We start from the raw sequence: 21,311 nt of genomic DNA, 5'->3' as shown, positions 1-21,311 counted from the left end.
CCTGACCCTGCCTCTCATGGAAAGAAAAATACTGACCCAGTCACACCAGAGCTTGCCAAGCCCCTGGATGATAAGAGGTCACCTGAATAAGCATTCACATCATTTGACCTTCAAGTTAGAGCAAAAACCAGGAGAGAAAGTTCAGAGGGGCCAAGACAGTGATAAGAGGGCTGGACTCTCGGGTGGTGCACAAAGCTTGGGGCTGATGGGCCCTGGGGCAGCTCAAATGAACAGAACTTGGGCCCAAAGCAGCCATGTTCTGCTGGATCTCAGCTCTCAGGTGGGTGGTCAGCCCTGTAGGATCATTCTCCTGCTCAATGCCTGTGGGCTGATGCAAGGCTGCCCCAAGCTCCCGTGAAAGTACCACTTCATTTCCAGACAGTGGCGTCCTCTCTTGCATGGGGCAGCCCCAGCAGCTCAACTCTTGGCTTTCTCTGGATGGACATTCAGAGCCCAAGCTCTACTCCCATCAGCTTGGATGGGTGGGAAGGGCCCTCAGCGTGCATCCAGAGAATTGCCTGGTCCTCTGTGTGTTGGGGCTGGGGAGCCCATGATTCATCCCCTCTGGATGTTAGTTCCCATACCTGAAATACAGGGATGAAAACACTTACCTCTCCTGCCAGCAGGAAGACAGGCATTAAAATAGTCTCTGTTCAGGACAATGGACAGGAATCAGACCAATTCTTGATTTTTTAAAATGAGTCTTTCTAATCTTATCATTTAATCTAAGCTGTGTATATAAAATATTATACAGAGAATACATGGATTTTGGCAGGTGGATTAGCCCAGGCAAGACAACCTCACAGGCCAGGTCCAGGCAGGGGTGGCCAGTGTCTACTGGGATGAGGTTCCCAGTTCATCCCTGGCATCGCTGGTGTAATTTCCACAAGACACTGGAAGAACCAGGCACGCTGCTGCATATACTTCAGGGCAGAAGCTTGCCCCCACCAGCAGGACTGCCTATTACCCTTGGTGAAGGTGGTAAAGTGAGCTCACTGTTTTTGCCTCTCTAACTAGCAAATAAAATGTGGGGAAAATAATCTAAGTAGGGACTAGGTAGAAGCCCTGCCTCTGGCCCAACTTTCACTCACCCAGCGATTTTTATAGTGACTGGTGGTCTGGGAGTCCCTTTTCCTATGAAATTCACTAGCTGTATATACTTTAAGACCATATTGTCCCTTCTCTCAAATTTAATGTAAATGTAGACTCACAAATCTTTCTCAGTGGAGTTTAGTCCTTTCTTAACATTATGTATTTTCGTTCTCAGTGGGTTCAGACTTCACCAGCTGGAACCCTGTCAGGCTGACTCCGTCTCCTTTTGATGTTTTGTCGTCATTCTTTGAACAATTTCTCACATTTTGGCACAAAAGAAGGTATTCTGAGCTCATCTTGTGCTTTCCTTGCCCCACTCAGGGAATCAGCCCTGGCTCTTTTTACTGGAGACTGATCTTTAGGGACAAAAGTTTGGATGCTCATACTTTTCACTTTCAAGCATTGGAGAAGGAAATGGCAACCCACTCCAGTGTTCTTGCCCGGAGAATCCCAGGGACGGGGGAGGCTGGTGGGCTGCCGTCTATGGGGTCACACAGAGTCGGACACGACTGAAGTGACTTAGCAGCAGCAGCAGCTACTCTTCTCTTCTTGCTTCAGTTGGTCTCAGAGGACAGAGGCAGAAAGGGTGTTCTGTGTACACACACACACACACTCATTCCTGTGTCCATCTATCCATTAAGACATGGATCACAGAAGAGTGGCGATGGCTTCCCTGACACGCACATCAGTGAAAGATTCCCAAATTACCCTGTGATAGAGCTGCCCCAGAGGCATAGTGTCTGAGGTCTCCAGGCTTGACATCGCACCACACAGCCATTTGTCTTCCCCTTCTCAGCAGTGGCTCTCATCACCCCTTGCTGAGGCCTGAGACACACAGGCCTCGGGGTGGATGACCTATGCCATAATTAAAAGCAAGCAGAAGACTTGTGTGCAGTTTTTAAGGGAAATTTGCTGTTTAGTTGCTAAGTTGTATCTGACTCTTTGCAACCCCATGGACTGTAGCCCACCAGGCTCCTCGGTCCATGGGATTTACCAGGCAAGAATACTGGAGTGGGTTGCCATTTCCTTCTCCAAGGGATCTTCCCCACCTAGGGATAGAACAGTGTCTCCTGCATTGGCAGGTGGATTCTCTACCACTGAGTTACCGAATGAAACGTATGCATATCATAGACGAGCCATGTGACAGATGTTTTGACAAGTACAGTGCTAAGTAGCCCACCTCTGTCAAATGCAGGACACTTTTTTGACTCAGAATTCGTGCCATGCTCCTTCTTGGTCAGCTGCACTCAGGCCCTCAAAAGCAAGCACTGATCTAATTTTTTCCTGTCAGAGATCAGTTTTGCCTGTTCCAAAATCACATAAATGGAGTCATGTAATGTACTGTCTTGGTGACCAGCCTATTTTCACTTCCTTTTATTCTGTGATCAATGTTATTGTGTATTTAGTTCAGTCTCTTCTGTGGCAATGTTCCAGTTTTATGAATATACCTCAATTTGTTAACGCATTTTTTCATTGATGTTCCAGATTTGTGCTATTGTGGATAAATGTGAGGTGAATATTCTCCATCAAAACAAACCCTATAAAATTTCAGATTTCAGCTTGTCTTTTACCAGACCCACATCTGTACAGGCTTGTGGGTAGCCTTAGGTGAAAAGCCACGAAGCAGAAATCTTCAGAAAGATCCTTTTGGTCTTTTGACCTGACACCTGCCTCCTTCTGAACACTCTTTGAAGTCTTCAAGTGGTGGGTTTAACATTTGACTACAGGTGATGTTTATTAGCTGAAGAATGGCCAGTGTGATCACTGCTCTGTTGTTGGGAGCAGAACCCACCACCCACTTGTGTGTTACTGCCTGACCGAATTGACTGTGATGCAAAACCTGGGTTTCCTAGAGCTCCTTAGGCTGGTTCTTGTTGTGACTTTGATTTCACTAATGAGAGGCGTTAGTGTAAGACTTTCAAGTGGTGATGAAGTGGAAGCAGTTTTCCATTTCTATGACAGCAAGGAAGCACAGTCAGATAGACGTACTATCTGTATGCACTGGAGTTGGCCTTGGCACACCTTCAGCTTGGGTGAGAGCCCGTGGGAGTGGCAGTGATGCAGCAGCGACAGAGTCCTGATTCTGGACGGAAGCCACCACGGCGTGGCTGCCCGATGCTGCCAGGGATCTGCCGAGCACCACTCCTCCCCCAGTTTCAGTGATATCAGAGCCCCTGATGGCCTTGGTGGAAACAGTTTCTATTTAAATTCCTGGCTGGTAAAGGAAGAGTTTGGGGTCAGTGAAGAGCCCAGTCTGGTCATGAAAGTCATTCATTCATTTATTGTTTGAACCTTGATTGAGAAACACTCTCTGTTGATCTCAGAGATCAGCATTGAGATAGGAAGAAAAATGGATTGCCGATCCTATTGTGGAAAAGCCTTCAGAGAAAAGAGTCAGTACATGGAAGACAGTGGAAGCTTTTGAGGGCTGTCATGGGAACTGAACAGCACAAGCTCGTGGGAGGAAAGTGGGGAGGAGATGGGTTTTCTTGAGGTGATCATGAGGAAGGGAAGGGCTTCCTGAGTAGGTCCTGCTGTGACGTGCCCCAGAGGATGAAGGTCTTTCTGCTGTGGGCAGTGCAGGAGGAGGCGGAAACCAGAGGGTATGTCCAGGGAAGAAGCTGTGTGAAGAACTGGCACCTCCAGGGATCACCAGTTGAGGGTTGGGGTGGGTACTGTGGGTGCTGATGACTCAGTGAGAAAACCCACAAGAGGGGCCATGGGGCCATCTCAGGAGGTAAGGAGCATTGGCTCACCTGTTCAGTTGAGTCACACAGTTGAGTCAGACTCTTTGTGACCCTACGGACTGCAGCATGCCAGGCTTCCCTGTAGCATCACCAACTCCTGGAGCTTGCTCAAACTCATGTCCATCTAGTCAGTGATGCCATCCAACCATCTCATCCTCTGTCGCCCCCTTCTCTTCTTGCCTTCAATTGTTCCCAGCTTCAGGATCTTTTCCAAGAGTCAGTTCTTCACATCAGGTGGCCAAAATATTGGAGCTTCAGCGTCAGCATCAGCCCTTCCAATGAATATTCAGGACTCATTTCCTTTAGGATTGAGTGGTTTGATCTCCTTGCAGTCCAAGGGACTCTCAAGAGTCTTCTCCAGCACCATAGTTCAAAAGCATCAATTCTTTGGCACTCAGCTTTCTTTATGGTCCAACTCTCACATCCATACATGACTGCTTTTTAATATGCTGTCTAGGTTGGACATAGCTTTTCTTCCAAAGAGCAAGAGTCTTTTAATTTCATGGCTGCAATTACCATCTGCAGTGATTTGCTGCTGCTGCTGCTAAGTCGCTTCAGTTGTGTCCGACTCTGTGCGACCCCATAGACATCAGCCCACCAGGCTCCCCCATCCCTGGGATTCTCCAGGCAAGAATTCTGGAGTGGGTTGCCATTTCCTTCTCCAATGCATGAAAGTGAAAAGTGAAAGTGAAGTCGCTCAGTCGTGTCTGACTCTTAGCGACCCCATGGACTGCAGCCCACCAGGCTCCTCCATCCATGGGATTTTCCACGCAAGAGTACTGGAGTGGGGTGCCATCGCAGTGATTTAGGAGCCCCCAAAATAAAGCCTGTCACTGTTTCTGCTGTTTCCCCATCTATTTGCCCTGAAGTGATGGCACTGGATGCCATGATCTTCGTTTACTGAATGCTGAATTTTAAGCAGCTTTTTCACTCTTTTCTTTCACTTTCATCAAAAGGTTCTTCAGTTCCTCTTCGCTCTCTGCCATAAGGGTGGTGTCATCTGCATATCTGAAGTTATTGATATTTCTCCTAGCAATCTTGATTCCAGCTTGTGCTTCATCCAGATTGGCATTTTGTGTGATGTACTCTGCATATAAGTTAAATAAGCAAGGTGACAATATACAGCCTTGACGTACTCCTGTCCCAATTTGGAACCAGTCTGTTGTTCCATGTTCAGGGTCTTGTTCAGCATATTAAAAAGCAGAGATATTAGTTTGCCAACAAAGGTCTGTCTGGTCAAAGCTATGGTTTTTCCAGTAGTCATGTATGGATGTGAGCGTTGAACCATAAAGAAAGCTGAGTGCCAAAGAATTGATGCTTTTGAACTGTGGTGCTGGAGAAGACTCTTGAGAGTCCCTTGGACTGCAAGGAGATCAAACCACTCAATCCTAAAGGAAATCAGTCCTGAATAGTCATTGGAAAGACGGATGCTGACACTGAAGCTCCAATATTTTAACTACCTGATGTGAAGAACTGACTCTTGGAAAAGACCCTGAACATGGAACAACAGACTGGTTCTAAATGTTGCTTCTTGATCTGCATACAGATTTCTCAGGAGGCAGGTCAGGTGGTCTGGTATTCCCATCTCTTGAAGAGTTTTCCATACTTTGTTGTGAGCCACACAGTCAAAGGCTTTGGCATGGTCAATAAAGCAGAAGGTGATGTTTTTCTGGAACTCTCTTGCTTTTTCTAAGATCCAATGGATGTTGGCAATTTGATCTCTGGTTCCTCTGTCTTTTCTAAATCCAGCTTGAACATTTGGAAGTTCTTGGTTCACATACTGTTGAAGTCTTGCTTGGAGAATATTGAGCATTATTTTGCTAGCGTGCGAGATGAGTGCAATTGTGTAGTAGTATGAGCATTCTTTGGCATTGCTTTTCTTTGGGATTGAAATGAAAACTGATCTTTTCCAGTCCTGTGGCCACTGCTGAGTTTTCCAAATTTGCTGGAATAACGAGTGCAGCACTTTCATAGCATCATCTTTTAGGATTTGAATTAGCTCAGCTCGAATTCCATCACCTCCACTAGCTTTACTCATAGAGATACTTTCTAAGGCCGACTTGACTTTGCATTCCAAGATGTCTGGCTCTAGATAAGTGATCACACCATCGTGGTTATCTGGGTCATTAAGATTTTTTTGTGTAGTTCTTCTGTGTATACTTGCCACCTCTTCTTACTATCTTCTGCTTCTGTTAGGTCCATACCATTTCTATCCTTTATTGTGCCCATTATTGCATGATATGTTCCCTTAGTATCTCTAATTTTCTTGAAGAGATCTCTAGTCTTTCCAATTCTGTTGTTTCCTTTATTTTTTTGGTATTGATCACTGAGGAAGGCTTTCTTATCTCTCCTTGCTATTCTTTGGAACTCTGCATTCAGATGGGTATATCTTTCCTTTTCTCCTTTGCCTTTAGTTTCTCAGCTATTTGTAAGGCCTCCTCAGACAACCATTTTGCCTTTTTGCATTTCTTTTTCTTGGGGATGGTCTTGATCACTGCCTCTGTACAGTGTCACCAACTGCTGTCCATAGTTCTTCAGGCGCTCTGTCTATCAGATCAAATCACTTGTATCTATTTGTCACTTTCAGTGTATAATTTTAAGGGATTTGATTTAGGTCATACCCTAGTGGTCTAGTGGTTTTCCCTACTTTCTTCAATTTAAGTCTGAATTTTGCAATAAGGTGTTCATGATCTGAGCCACAGTCAGCTCCGTCTTGCTTTTGCTGACTGTATAGAGCTTCTCCATTTTGGCTGCAAAGAATAGAATCAATCTGATTTCAGTGTTGACCATCTGGTGATGTCTACGTGTCTCTTGTGTTGTTGGAAGAGGGTGTTTGCTATAACCAGTGCATTCTCTTGGCAAAACTCTGTTAGCCTTTGTCCCACTTAATTTTGTCCTCCAAGGCCAAACTTGCCTGTTACTCCAGTTATGCTTGACTTCCTACTTTTGCATTGCAGTCCTCTATGAGGAACAGGACACCTTTTCTTGGTGTTAGTTCTAGAAGGTCTTGTAAGTCCTTCACTTCTTTGGCATTAGTGGTTGGTGGATTACTTGGATAGACTTGGATTACTGTGATATTGAAATATTTGCCTTGGAAACGAACAGAGATCATTCTGTCGTTTTTGACATTGCACCCAAGTGCTGCATTTCCAACTCTTTTGTTGACTCTGAGGCCTACTCCATTTCTTGTACGGGATTCTTGCCCACAGTAGTAGATATAATGGTCATCTGAGTTAAAGTCACCCATTTCAGTCCATTTTAGTTCACTGATTCCTAAAATGTTGATGTTCACTCTTAACATCTGTTTGACTACTTCCAATTTACCTTGAAGGCAATGGCACCCCACTCCAGTACTCTTGCCTGGAAAATCCCATGGATGGAGGAGCCTGGTAGGCTGCAGTCCATGGGGTCGCTGAGGGTCAGACACGACTGAGCGACTTCACTTTCATTTTTCACTTTCATGCATTGGAGAAGGAAATGGCAGCCCACTCCGGTGTTCTTGCCTGGAGAATCCCAGGGACAGCAGAGCCTGGTAGGCTGCCGTCTATGGGGTAGCACAGAGTTGGACACGACTGAAGCGACTTAGCAGCAGCATGGACCTAACATTCCAGGTTCCTACGCAATATTGTTCTGTACAATATCAGGCTTTAGTTCTGTCACCAGTCACATCCACAACTGGGCGTTGTTTTTGTTTTGGCTCTATCTTTTCACCCTTTCTGGAGTTATTTCTCCACTCTTCTCCAGTAGTATGTTGGGCACCTACTGATCTGGGGAGTTCAGCTTTGAGTATCCTATCTTTTTGCCTTTTCATACTGTTTATGGGGTTCCTAAGGCAAGAATACTGAAGTGGTTTTTCATTCCCTTTTCCAGTCGACCATGTTTTGTCATAACTTTCCACCATGACCTATCCATCTTGCATGGCCCTACAAGGCATGGCTCATAATTTCATTGAGTTAGACAAGGCTGTGGTCCATGTGATCAGTTTGGTTATTTTTCTGTTATTTCTCACCTGAGCATTCTGCTAAGTCTTAGTGAGCTTCACAGAGGGGAATGAAATGCCAGGATCAGGTTTTTGCCACAGGGCATCACCATGAACCCAGTTGGGAACATATAGGAGGGTGTTGGAAGGAGAAACTGGACATCCAGGTGGTGACAAAAAGCTTGAAGTTAGGTACATGTCTGTGAGTGAGAGATGGAGCATCTGTGAACATCATGCAGGAAGCTTTGTCTGTAGGCCTTGGGAACCAGAGGTTGAGAGGTAAGAAGACCATCAAAGGCTCATGGAACAAATGCATTCTGAGAACCTCCCATGACCATGAACTAAAGCTTGATGTGGTCCAAGTGAGGTCCTGTTGCCACAAAGCCTAAACCCAGGATTTTGGGTGGCTGGGTAACTGGGAGTGTGGGCGAGTTACCTTGTGCTGCTGGAAAACTACACGATGAGCACATCTGGGGCAAAGGCCAACAGTTTAGGTTTGAATGTTGAGTTTGGAAGCCTGTAGTTTGAGGCAGAATTGCGGTTCATGGTTCTGGGGTTGGGGGGTAGATATGAGTGACGTCAGACTGACGGCAGGATCAGCCACAGAAGTAATCCTGGAGTGCACGGGGCACAAGCTCAGAAAAGGTGGAAACAGGAACCCAGGGGAACAGCTGAAGAGCAGCAGGATGCCCTTCACAGAGATGGGGCTGTGAGAGGGAGAGCGGCCGGGGAGGGGCTCAGCCTCGCGTGGGGACGGGCTCAGGCTGTAAGTGGCTCTCAGTCAAGGAAGTGAGGATGGCGATGGGGCTAGAAACGCTAGAGGACAGTGTTTCTCGGAGTGCAAAATGAAAGGAGAAGTTAATGAAGGGTATATGGCTTTCGGGAGAGTGTTGGGCTTGGAAGTTAAGGAATAAACGGACTCCTGTGAAGGAGTCGGATCAGCCCTCCTTTCCAAGACCAGGCTGCCTTCTGAGACAGTCACCTGGGTAGAGTCTGGCACCAGCGTCATGTAATCTCTGTCACAGGTCTGTGCACACATGGAGCAAGGCCTTGGGGCTGCTCCCGGCTGGGCCACAAGGTCCAACGAGACCCTGATGATAGAGTTCGTGCTTCAGGGCTTCTCGGAGCTGCCCCGCCTGCGGCTGCCCCTTTTCTGCTGCTTCTTCTCCCTCTACACCGTGGCGCTCATGGGCAACGCTGTGATCATCGCCGTGGGCAGCCACAGCGCCAGCCTCCAAAGCCCCATGTACTTTTTCCTCTGCAATCTAGCTGCCATGGATATTGTCTGCACCTCATCTGTGCTGCCCAAGGCACTGGTGGGCCTGGCCTTCGAGGAAAACACCATCTCCTTCCCGGGGTGCATGGCCCAACTGTTCTTCCTCACCTGGTCCGCATCTTCCGAGCTGCTGCTGCTGACAGCCATGGCCTATGACCGCTACGTGGCCATCTGCCGCCCGCTGCACTACAGCTCGCGGATGAGCCCGCGGCTGTGCCGGTCGCTGGCCGTGGGCGTGTGGGCCGTCTGTGCCCTCAACGGGTCGCTGCACGCTGGGCTGATGACGCGGCTGTCCTTCTGTGGCCCCAATGTTATCGCACACTTCTTCTGCGAGATCCCCCCACTCCTGCTGCTCTCCTGCAGCCCCACACTCGTGAATAGCATCATGACTGTGTTAGCTGATGCCTTCTATGGAGTCCTCAACTTCCTGCTCACCCTGGTGTCCTATGGCTGCATTGTCGCCAGCATCCTGCGCATGCGCTCGGCTGCAGGGAGGCGGCGGGCCTTCTCAACCTGCTCCTCCCACCTCCTGGTGGTCTCCGTGTACTACTCCGCAGTGTTCTGTGCCTATATCAGCCCGGCCTCCAGCTACAGCCCTGAGAGAAGCAAGGTGTCCGCAGTGCTCTACACGATGCTGAGCCCCACTCTGAACCCCATCGTCTACTCTCTGAGGAACACGGAGATTAAACATGCCCTGGGGAGACTTGTGCAAGCCCTTCTCTGCCCTGAGGTCCGTGGGCTGCCTCCCTGAGACCAGCTTGGAGGAGAAAGAGCTGGCTGTCATCCTCTCAGTACCCTTACCCTTGAGTTGGGGCCTTTGCACCCAACAAGTCCTCAGCTGCAGAGCTGTAGACCCAGGTCCTGGGAGGTGGCCTTCTTGTATCCAGGGAAACGTCTCTCCACCCCTGGGTGGCTTCCAGGAACCTGACCCTAAACCTTCCTCAAGGTTCTTCTCAACTCAGCTTTTCCTTGGTTGTCCCAACCTGCCACACAGTGCTAGTTCCAGCTGAAAGGGCCACCGGCTGTATTTTCTCACATTCTGTGGTCTCTGCACAGACCCTCCCTCAGTGCACAGTTGGCTCCTGATCTTCAAGTTACCTTGCCACCTCCCTCAGCTTCCTTCATCTTCCCCAGCAGCCCCTCCTTCTGCCCCTGCAGCTGGTTACCTGGCATCACATGGCGGGTCCTGCTTTACCCGGGCCTTTAGAGCCTGTCCCCACATCTGCCTGGAGCCCACATAACTCATCCACATTCTACTTGGCCTCACACAGCCTGTGTCGTGTCCTACCTGGGCCTCAGGGAACTACCCCCCGTTTTACCTGGGCTCAGCGTCCTGTCACCTGTTCTGCTTGGCCACACACAGTCTGACCCCTAATCTACCCGGCCTTACTCAACCTTCCCCAGTTCTACTTTGAATCCATGTAACGACTGTCTCTTTGGCCACGTCTTAGTGCTTCTTCTTCTTTTTTTGCCTGTACCACGGCCTTGTGGAATTAGTTCCTCAACCAGAGAATGAACCTAGGCCAAGAGCAATGAAAGCACTAAGTCCTAACCACTGGACCACCAGGGAATTCCCTACATTTTAGTTCTTGTTCTTGGCGTTTCATAGATCAATAATAGGTCCCTTCAGATAAACATGTTCAATCAAATAAAACTTCCTTCAGAGAATGTAGGGAGATTGATGTTTCATTCCTGGTCTTTCTTCTATTCTAAACCTTTTCTCATTGAGGCAACATCAGTAAGTCTTAAAGTGGTCATATATCATGAAAGAAGAAAACAAAGAAATAATGAAAAGTGTGAGTGTGCAGCTTGGAGTTAAAATAAAATGCCAATGCTCATATCAACAACCAAAAAGTCAAGCTTTTTGAGGCCAAAGGCAAATCCCCAGGGGAATCTGAGGCTGGTGCCCAGACAAGAGTGGTTTCCCCACCCCAGGAAAGATTGGAATTCTTGGCCCTGGAGAAGCAGAGCAGGCATGCAGGTGGAGGGTCCCTTAGCAGGCTGGATGCCAGCTGCATCACAGCCTGGGGATATGAGGTTGGAGAGGCCCATGGTTTACCCCCAGAGTAGCGGAGCCTGTGTGGTCAGTCTTACCTGGAACTCTTTCTGTTCAACAGTAGAAGTGACTGTTTTCTGGCTGTCCATGGCTTAGACTTAGTAGTGGAGAAACTTAACATTTTCTAAGGAAGGGATGAAAAATAACAGAGAGGGTGTGGGCCTGAGAAGTCCTGTTCCTGAGTTGAGGAAACTCTACTTCCTCTCAGTTTCTGTCCTGGTTTCCGCTCAGACAGAGCAAACCATTCACAGACAGCATCAATCTGTGCACCACAGTTCAAATTACATGTAGGAACCATAAAGCCTAGTTAACTGTCCCGGGATGATTAACATCTATATGGGAAAAACAAATTTTATCCTTAGCCCCCACCACATGCAAAAATCAGTTCCACATGACCTAATATGTAAATATGAAAGGTAGAACTTTAAAAATGGCAACTAGCCTTCTGATCTTTCTAGGGCAAAGACAGATTTTAAAGTCAAAAAAGTGCTAATTCCAAAATAAAAGACTGATAATTTTAAAGTATCTGTTTATAAGAAAAATTCGACAAATAGTGTGAAAACATAGCCCAAAGAGAAGGAAAAATCATTGTGATACATAAAACTTTAGATGGTCATTAACTAGGACACATATACATTCCCACAGACAAAGAGAGAAAGAAATCACAAGAGAAGAGTAAGTACACGAGTAGGCATTTTACAAAAGAAGATACCAGTTTGATGAATAAACATAAAGAGATTCTCTACTTCATTCATAATCAGAGGAATGCAAATTGGGACCAGGATTAACGACCATTTTGTGCCTGTTAGATGGTAAACATTAAAAAGTCCATTAGTACTTAGTGTTGCAAACAGACAGGACCACTTGGACAGCTGATAAGAGTTTTTGTTGCTGTTCAGTTGCTAAGTCATGTCCAACTCTTCCCGACGCCATGGACTGCAGCACCAGGCTTCTCTGTCCCTCACCATCTCCCAGAGTTTGCCCAGGTTCATGTCCATTGATCGGTGATGCCATCCAAGTATCTCATCCTCTGTCATCCTCTTCTCCTTCTGCCTTCAATCTTTCCCAGCATCAGTGTCTTTTCCAATGAGTCAACTGTTCGCATTAGGCACCCTAAATATTGGAGCTTCAGTTTCAGCATTAGTCCTTCCAATGAACATTCAGGGTCGATTTCCTTTAAGGTTGGCTGGTTTGATTGCCTTACTTTTCAAGGGAATCTCAAGAGTCTTCTCCAGCACCACAGTTTGAAAGCATCAGTTCTTCAGTGCTCTGCCTTCTTTATTGTCCAGCTCTCACATCCATACATGACTACTGGAAAAAAAAAAACATAGCCTTGACTATATGGACCTTTGTCGGCAAAGTGATGTCTTTGCTTTTTAACAGGTTGTGCTCGTGGTAAAGAACCCATCTGCCAATACAGGAGACAGAAGAGACACAGGTTAGATCCCTGGGTTGGGAAGATCCCCTGGAGAAGGGCATGAAAACCCACTCCAGTACTCCTGCCTGGAGAATTCCATGGACAGGGGAGCCTGGCAGGCTATAGTTCATGGGGTCACACAGAATCAGACACAACTGAAGCAACTTAGCACTCAGGTTTGACACAGCTTTCCTGCCCAGAAGCCATCATCTTCAAATGTCATGGCCACAGACACCATCCACAGTGGTTTTCGAGCCCAAGAAAAGAAAATCTGTCACTGCTTCCACCTTTTCCCCTTCTATTTGCCATGAAGTTATGGGACCAGATGACATAAGTTCACATGCTTAGAAGTCACATGGTGTCATGGATCATGTAGCCCTTGATACACCTGACCTAGGGATGCTCTTGCAAAGTGTTCCAGGAAGCATGCATGAAAATGGTCTGAACAACACTCTTTGCAGCAGCAGAAACATGGGAATGATCTGAGGGATAGTGGACCTCCCTGGTCACTAACTGGCACCTGCAGCTCACAAGCTGCATAGAGGTTATGATGGAATCATGTCTAGAAACACAAAAGTAAGAAATGAAGCAGTACAAGAAATAAAACTATCGAGAAAATTAGAAGGGAAATTTGGGGCAGTGGTCACCTCAGAAGGGAGGCATGGGGATAGGCAGGCAGACGCAGGTGGAGGGGATGTGGCAGTTCTGGTTAGCAGTGGATTGCTTGGTGTGGATTATGTTTTTATACCTTAATTTACATTAGGCATTCCTTGTACATTCTTTTCAACTTAGCAGTTAAAATATCTAGGTTAGTGACCACACCATCATGCTTATCTGGGTTATTAAGGCATTTTTTGTTCAGTTCTTCTGTGTATTCTTGCCACCTCTTCTTAATCTCTTCTGCTTCTGTTAGGTCCTTACCGTTACTATCCTTTATTGAGCCCATCTTTGCATGAAATGTTGCCTTGGTATCTCTAATTTTCTTGAAGAGATCTCTAGTCTTTCCCATGCTACTGTTTTCCTCTATTTCTTTTCATTGTTCACTTAAGAAGGCTTTCTTTTCTCTCCTTGCTATTCTTTGGAACCCTGCATTCAGTTGGCTGTATCTCTCCTTTTGTCTTCTCTTCTTTTCTCAGCTATTTTTAAGGTCTCCTCAGACAACCATTTTGCCTTGTTGCATTTTTCTTTGGGATGGTTTTGGTCATCACTGCCTGTACAGTGTTACTTTATCCATAGTTCTTCAGGCACCCTATCAGATCTAATCCCTTGAATCTATTTGTTACTTCCACTGTATAATCATAAGGGATATGATTATCATTCATACATGAATGGCCTAGTGGTTTTCTCTACTTTCTTCAATTTAAGTCTGAATTATACAATAAGGAGCTCATGATCTGAGCCACAGTCAGCTCCAGGCTTTGTTTTGGCTGACTTCTCCTCCTTCTGTTGCAAAGAATGTAATAATGAATCTGATTTCAGCATTGACCATCTGGTGGTATCCATGTGTAGAGTCATCTCTTCTGTTGTTGAAAGAGAGTGCTTGCTCTGACCAGTGCATTCTCTTAGCAAAACTCTGTTAGCCTTTGTCCTGCTTCACTCTGTACTCCAAGGCCAAACTTGCCTGTTCCCCCAGGTATCTCTTGACTTCCTACTTTTGCATTCCAATCCCCTGTGATGAAAAGGACATCTTCTTTTGGTGTTTGTCTAGAAGGTCTTGTAGGTCTTCATAGAACCATTTGACTTCAGCCTCTTTGGCATTAGTGGTTGGGGCATAGACTTGAATTACTGTGATGTTGAATAGTTTGTCTTGGAAATGAACCAAGATCATCCTGTCATTTTTGAGACTGCACCCAAGTACTACATTTGGGACTCTTTTGTGGACTATGAGGGCTGCTCCATCCCTTCTAAGGGATTCTTGCCCACAGCAGTAGATATAATGGTCACTGAATTAGGTTTTCCGATTCCTGGTCATTTTAGTTCACTGATTCCTGAAATGCTGACGTTCACTCTAACCATCTCCTGCTTAACGATCTGGATAACCACGATGGTGTGATCACTCACCTAGAGCCAGACACCCTGGGATGTGAAGTCAGGTAGGCCTTAGGAAGCCTCACTATGAACAAAGCTAGTGGAGGTGATGGAATTCCAGCTGAGCTATTTCAAACCCCAAAAGGTGATGCTGTGAAAGTGCTGCACTCAATATGCCAGCAAATTTGGAAAACTCAGCAGTAGCCACAGGACTGGAAAAACTCAGCTTTCATTCCAATCCCAAAGAAAGGCAATGCCAAACAAAGTTCAAACTACTGTACAATAGCACTCATTTCACATGCTAGTGAGGTAATGCTCCATATCCTTCAAGCTAGGATTCAGCAGTACATGAACTGAGAACTTGAAGATATATAAGTTAGATTTAGAAAAGCTTTGTTCATAGCAATGTTTCCTAAGGCCCACTTGACTTCACATTCCAGGATGTCAGGCTCTAGGTGAGCGATCACACCATGGTGATTATCTGGGTCATGAAAATCTTTTTTGTACAGTTCTTCTGAGTATTCTTGTCACCTCCTTAATATCTTCTGCTTCTGTTAGGTCCATACCATTTCTGTCCTTTATTGTGCCCATCTTTGCATGAACTGTCCACTTGGTATCTCTAATTTTCTTGAAGAGATCTCTAATCTTTCCCATTCTATTGTTTACCTCTATTTCTTTGTATTGATCACAGAGGAAGGCTTTCTTATCTCTCCTTGCTATTCTTTGGAACTCTGCATTCAGATGGGTGTATCTTTCCTTTTCTCCTTTGCCTTTAGCATCCCTTTTTTTCTCAGCTATTTGTAAGGCCTCCTCAGACAACCATTTTGCCTTTTTGCATTTCTTTTTCTTGGGGATGGTCTTGATCACCACCTCCTGTACAATGTCGCGAACCTCTGTCCATAGTTCTTCAGGTGCTGTGTCTATCAGATCTAATCCCTTGAATCTAATTGTCACTTTCAGTGTGTAGTTTTAAGGGATTTGATTTAGGTCATACCCTAATGGTCTAGTGGTTTTCCCTACTTTCTTCAATTTAAACCTGAATTTTGCAATAAGGTGTTCATGATCTGAGCCACAGTCAGTTCCTGGTCTTGTTTTTGCTGACTGTATAGAGCTTCTCCATCTTCAACTGCAAAGAATATATCAGTTGGATTTTGGTATCGACCATCTATCTGGTGACGTCTGTGTGTAACCAAGGACAATCGCTTCAGGCGGTGTTTTCCCTTTTTCCTCTCTCTGGTGCCCTCTGGTGGGTCTTACAATGGCTGGTCCCCGCTCTGAGTCCATCCTCCTTCCACAGCCACCACTGTCCTCAGCAGATTCTTCTCTTGTCATATCAACCTCCCACTGCCCACTCCCCCACCGACCCCCCTGGCCATTCCCCACTGCTCTGTGCTGGCATCGCCTTTGGAGTCTTAGAAAGCTGCAACCACACCCCTGGAATCCAGGAGGGCCCCTTCCTCCACCTGGTGGGTTAAAACTTCTGCACACAAGCAAACAGTTTTGCTTGATCCACGATCTTAAACAGCAGCTGTGAGATGAAGGTAGAACCAGGGGCAGATAAGAGAGCACATTGCTTAAGCTCCCCAGCCCTTTGGTGTGAAGAGTTTTGTTCCTGGTCCAAGCCAGCTGGCCCTTTGTACCTGGGAAATTGTGTGTTCTCTGCTTTTGTTTAACTTGGAAGAGATTTTGGCTTTTGTCAAGGTCATTCTTTTTAGCCCAGAGTGCATTAAATATTACATACTTGGCTGCCCACATTTTTATTTGTCTGTTCTTGATCCTTTTACATACAAAGTAAGAGGGAATTTTCAGGAGAGCTTCCCTAAAGCAACTCTTTGAGCATATTTTCAACTCAGTCTCTATTTCACTCCCATCTTGCTTATCCATTGCCTTTTGGGTACCCAGAGAAGTAATATTGTACTTTTCACCTCTTCGGTCTAAGGATTCATGACTGCTGGGTTGCCTCTTAAGGAAATTTGGGGATAGCTATATGTCCTTCCTGTGAGTAGGAGGGAAGGGAGAACCAGTGCATTACATCAACCTGATAGAAAATACTGTTGCCACTGAATCTACTGCTCAGGGGAACTTGGCCCATGGAGGAAGGTCAAGGAGCCTGTGGGGAGAGGCCACAGCCCAGCAGCTGTCTTGTGGGGAAAAGGCTCACTGGATATTCCAAACGTGTCCTCCATCTTCTCCCCAGAAGCCCTGGCTGAGTGTAAATTTACACTTCAAGGAGCAGGAATCCAAGAAATACAGGATATGATGTAGAATTAGCAGGCAAAGAGACCAGTAAAGTGGATATTTAAATGCAAATACTGACTTGATAAGATGGCTATAAATATTCATGCAATTGTAAAAGTTGACTTACAAAAACAGAAGAAAATACATTTGGACAAATCTAAAGCTAGTGTTATGAAACTAAACTTCCTAACATTTGGGAAGGAGTGGTGTATTGCTTGGAAAAGAAAGAAAGGAATAAAGAAAGAAAGAGGAGTCGCTCAGTCACGTCCGACTCTTCGCGACCCCACGGGCTGCAGCCCACCAGGCTCCTCAGTCCATGGACTTTTCCAGGCAAGAGTACTAGAGTGGGTTACCATTTCCTTCTCCAGGGGATCTTCCCAACTCGGAGATCGAACTTGCGTCTCCTGCATTACAGGCAGACGCTTTACCTTCTGAGCCACCAGGGAAGATCCATTGCTTGGAAAATAGATAAGAAAAGTATGCTAAAGGTCTCTTTTTGCTCAGATTGAACGATATTGATTAACTCCTCAGGTTAATAAGTCTATGTAGTTTTAGACTTAAGGGTAATCATTAGTAGAATATCAACAGGACAGAAATACATCAAAGCATCAAGGAAGAAAAGGAACAAACAAAATATGACAAACTCAGCAAGTGATAGGGAAGGATATATACCATTAAGCCATATTCACCAGCAGTCACAAGAAATGTGATTCTCCTGTTAAAAAGAAAAATTTTTAGTTATGTCAAAGCTATAGGATGGTAGATGCATTTCTCAAGGACAACATGACATAGAGATACTTAAAATGCTGGGACAAACAAAAGAAAATACTTGGTGATAATTATCAAAAGGGACAAAAATATGTTTATGCTGCTAAAAAGTACAATTCAGTAAAAGACAAATCACCAGTTTTAATGTGGATTGAATGTATCAAAGTAACTTTTCAAATAAAGCATCTTTTAATAAAATATGATTATAATGTGAAAAATCAGCACACTAACCCTAACTTAGAAATGACAAGACATGATTCAGTTCATCATCAGTTCCGTTGCTCAGTCATGTCCGACTCTTTGCGACCCCATGAACTGCAGCATGCCAGGCCTCCCTGTCTGTCACCAATTCCTGGAATTTACCCAAACTCATGTCCATTGAATCGGTGATGCCATCCAACCATCTCATCCTCTGTCATCCCCTTCTCCTCCTGCCCTCAATCTTTCCCAGCATCAGGGTCTTTTCCAATGAGTCAGCTCTTTGCATCAGGTGGCCAAAGTACTGGAGTTTCAGCTTCAACATCAGTCCTTCCAATGAACACCCAGGACTGATCTCCTTTAGGATGGACTGGTTGGATCTCCTTGCATTCCAAGGGACTCTGAAGAGTCTTCTCCAACACCACAGTTCAAAAGCATCAATTCTTTGGCACTCAGCTTTCTTTATAGTCCGACTCTCACATCCATACATGACTACTGGAAAAACCACAGCCTTGACTAGATGGACCTTTGTTGACAAAGTAATGTCTGCTTTTTAATATGCTATCTACGTTGGTCATAACTTTCCTTCCAAGCAGTAAGCATCTTTTAATTTCATGGCTGCAGTCACCATCTGCAGTGATTTCTGATCCCCCCAAAATAAAGTCAGTCACTGTTTCCACTGTTTCCCTATCTATTTGCCATGAAGTGATGGGACCAGATGCCATGATCTTAGTTTTCTGAATGTTGAGCTTTAAGCCAACTTTTTCACTCTCCTCTTTCACTTTCATCAAGAGGCTCTTTAGTTCTTCTTCACTTTCTGCCATAAGGGTGGTGTCATCTGCATATCTGAGGTTATTGATATTTCTCCCAGCAATCTTGATTCTAGCTTGTGCTTCTTCCAGCCCAGTGTTTCTCATGATGTACTCTGCATATAAGTCAAATAAGCAGGGTGACAATATACAGCCTTGATGTACTCTAAGACATGATTAAACAGCAATTAACAGAGACAACAGTATAACGTAAACATTTGGTAATCTCAAAATGGAGTTCTTTTCAAGCATGATCTAAATTCCAAAAACCGTAAAGGAAAAGTTTTGTCTTACTTTCTTAATTGAGATGATAATTGTAATCTTTATAAACAATTGTTTAACTTCAATAACCTCATGCAAAATGCTGGACTGGATGAACCACAATCTGGAATCAAGATTGCTGGGAGAATGATCAACAACCTCAGATATGCAGATGATATCACTCATATAGCAGGAAGTGAAGAGGAGTAAAGACTATTGATGAGGGTGAAAAAGAAGAGTGGAAAAGCTGGCTTGAAACAGTATTGAAAAACGAAGAACACGGCATCTGGTCCCATCACTTCATGGCAAATAGATGAGGAAAAAATGGAAACAGTGAGAGATTTTCTTTTCTTGGGCTCCAAAATCTTATTAAAAAGTAGAGACATTACTTTGCTGGCAAGGGTCCATAGTCAAACCTATGTTTTTTCCAGTAGTCATGTACAGATGTGAGAGTTGGACCATAAAGAAGGCTGAGTGCTGAAAAATGGATGCTTTCTAATTGTGCTGCTGTAGAAGACTGTTGAGGGTCCCTTGGACAGCAAGGAGATCAAACTAGTCAATCCTAAAGGAAATCAGCCCTAAATATTCACTAGAAGGACTGAGATGCTGAAGCTGAAGCTGCAATACTTTGGCCACTCGATAGGAGGAGCTGATGCTGGGACAGACTGAAGGCACAAGGAGAAGGGGACAACAGAGGATGAGGTGGTTGGGTGGCATCACCGACTCATGGAGATAAGTTTGAGCAAACTCTGGAAGATGCTTGAGGACAGGGAAGCCTGGTGTGCTGCAGTTCATGGGGTCACAAAGAGTTGGACAGGACTTAGTGACTGAATAACAATTTCAGTAAGTCCTTTACATATTGTTTTACTCGTGATTTCTCTCAAAGTTTCAAAGTCCAGTTAATTCCCTAACAATTTAAAGTATCCCGGGGACTCCCCTGGTGGTGCAGTGGATAAGAATCTACCTCTAGTGCAGAGGGCATGGGTTCAATCCCTGTCTGTGAAGATTTCACCTGCTGTGGTGCAACTAAGCCCATGGGTCACAACTTCCGAGTCCATGCTCCAGGGCCCACAGGCGCAGCTAACGAGCCCCTGTGCTGCAGCTGCCGAAGCCCGCGAGCCTAAAGCTTGTGCTTCGTAAGAAGACAAGCTGCCACGGTGCGAAGCCTGTGTACCGCAACCAGAGAAACCTGCGTGTAACAACGAAGACCCAGCGAAACCAAAAATAAACAAACAAACAAAAACTTTTAAAATAATTTCTAAAGTATCCCGGACAATAGAAAAAGATGAAGATAATTTCAATTGTTTCCAAAGTTAGCACAACTCTAATAGAAGAACATGGTAAGACGTGAGAATCTGAAGCCCGATTTTACCTATGGATGTAGACGCAAAAGTACTAAAGCTGCTGTTCAGCAAGTTGAAGCATCAGCACGGAAAGAAGTGTGGCTCCACCACACTCCTGGTTGGGAAGCAGAGCTGTAAGACTGCGCGTACGTGAAACAGTGTGTTCATCCAGCATCGTACCCGCAGATTTAAAAAGAAAAGTCCTAGGACTGTCTCGGTTAAAAAGGTATTGTACTATCTCAATACCCATCCCTGCTAAATACTCCTTGTTAACTAGAGAAAGAAGAACATTGTCCCAATATGGTTGCCTTTTTGCCACAACCAATCAACCACACACTTGATGGAGAAGTACCCATTCCTGCCAGGCAAGGGCGAGGCCACGTCTGTCATCCCGATTAGTCAACATTGTTTGAGATGATGCAGGCACCTGAATGAGATATAAGACAAATAAAAAAGACTTTCTTCTGAAAAGATATACTCAAAAATTTCATTACTTTATACAGACATCTGTGCCTGCATTTAGAATTGTTGCTTGGCCGTCCCAGAGCATTTCCACAGAGGACCTGGAATAGCGGGGCCTGGCCCCAGAGCACGTGCTGCACCCCAGGAGGCCTAGGCTCCCCTGCACCGCCCTTAGGCCCCTTCCAGGATGCACACACTCAGATGAGCTGCCACGTGCAGTTATTTTGGCCTGTGGGAGCCATGGGGCCTGGTTTGCCTCACACACGTCCTGTCCTCATGCCCACCTGTCAGGGCTTGAACTGGAGCCCCAAGGAAGGCTGACCCTTCCTGACCCTCCAGCACCAACAGGAAGGACAAACCAAAAAAAAAAAAAAATGCTGTGTGGACACATCTGCCTGGCAGGGTGGAAGAAGAGGACAGAGGGGTCAAGGTGGCTCTGTCTCCATGCTGGGGACGGGGCCCTGCCATCCCACATCAGCCCCTGGGGGGGGGATGACCGAGCACACGCACCTCGACAGGGCCCTCAGCCCACCAGCCCACGGGCACAGAACAGGCCCTAGACTCCCGCCAACGTCAACGCCCCTGCACAGCACAGGGAGATACAAGTCAGACACCAGTAACATGGCTGTAGTTCTGA

The 21,311-nt window shown here is 45.7% G+C and overlaps 1 protein-coding gene across 1 annotated transcript; it reads left to right on the top strand.

Annotated features, from left to right (window-relative positions):
- Positions 1 to 8,855: 8,855 nt before the first annotated feature.
- LOC113884156 (olfactory receptor 13A1-like) lies at positions 8,856 to 13,570 on the top strand (the record flags this gene model as incomplete). The annotated part of the gene is made up of 2 exons (XM_027528382.1): positions 8,856 to 9,800; positions 13,559 to 13,570. Coding segments are annotated over exons 1-2 (957 nt in total), but the record flags the coding sequence as incomplete, so codon positions are not given.
- Positions 13,571 to 21,311: the final 7,741 nt, after the last annotated feature.

The sequence above is a fragment of the Bos indicus x Bos taurus genome, chromosome 26 (assembly GCF_003369695.1).
Source record: "Bos indicus x Bos taurus breed Angus x Brahman F1 hybrid chromosome 26, Bos_hybrid_MaternalHap_v2.0, whole genome shotgun sequence".
NCBI lineage: Eukaryota > Metazoa > Chordata > Mammalia > Artiodactyla > Bovidae > Bos > Bos indicus x Bos taurus.
This window is presented reverse-complemented; position numbering and strand designations above follow the sequence as displayed.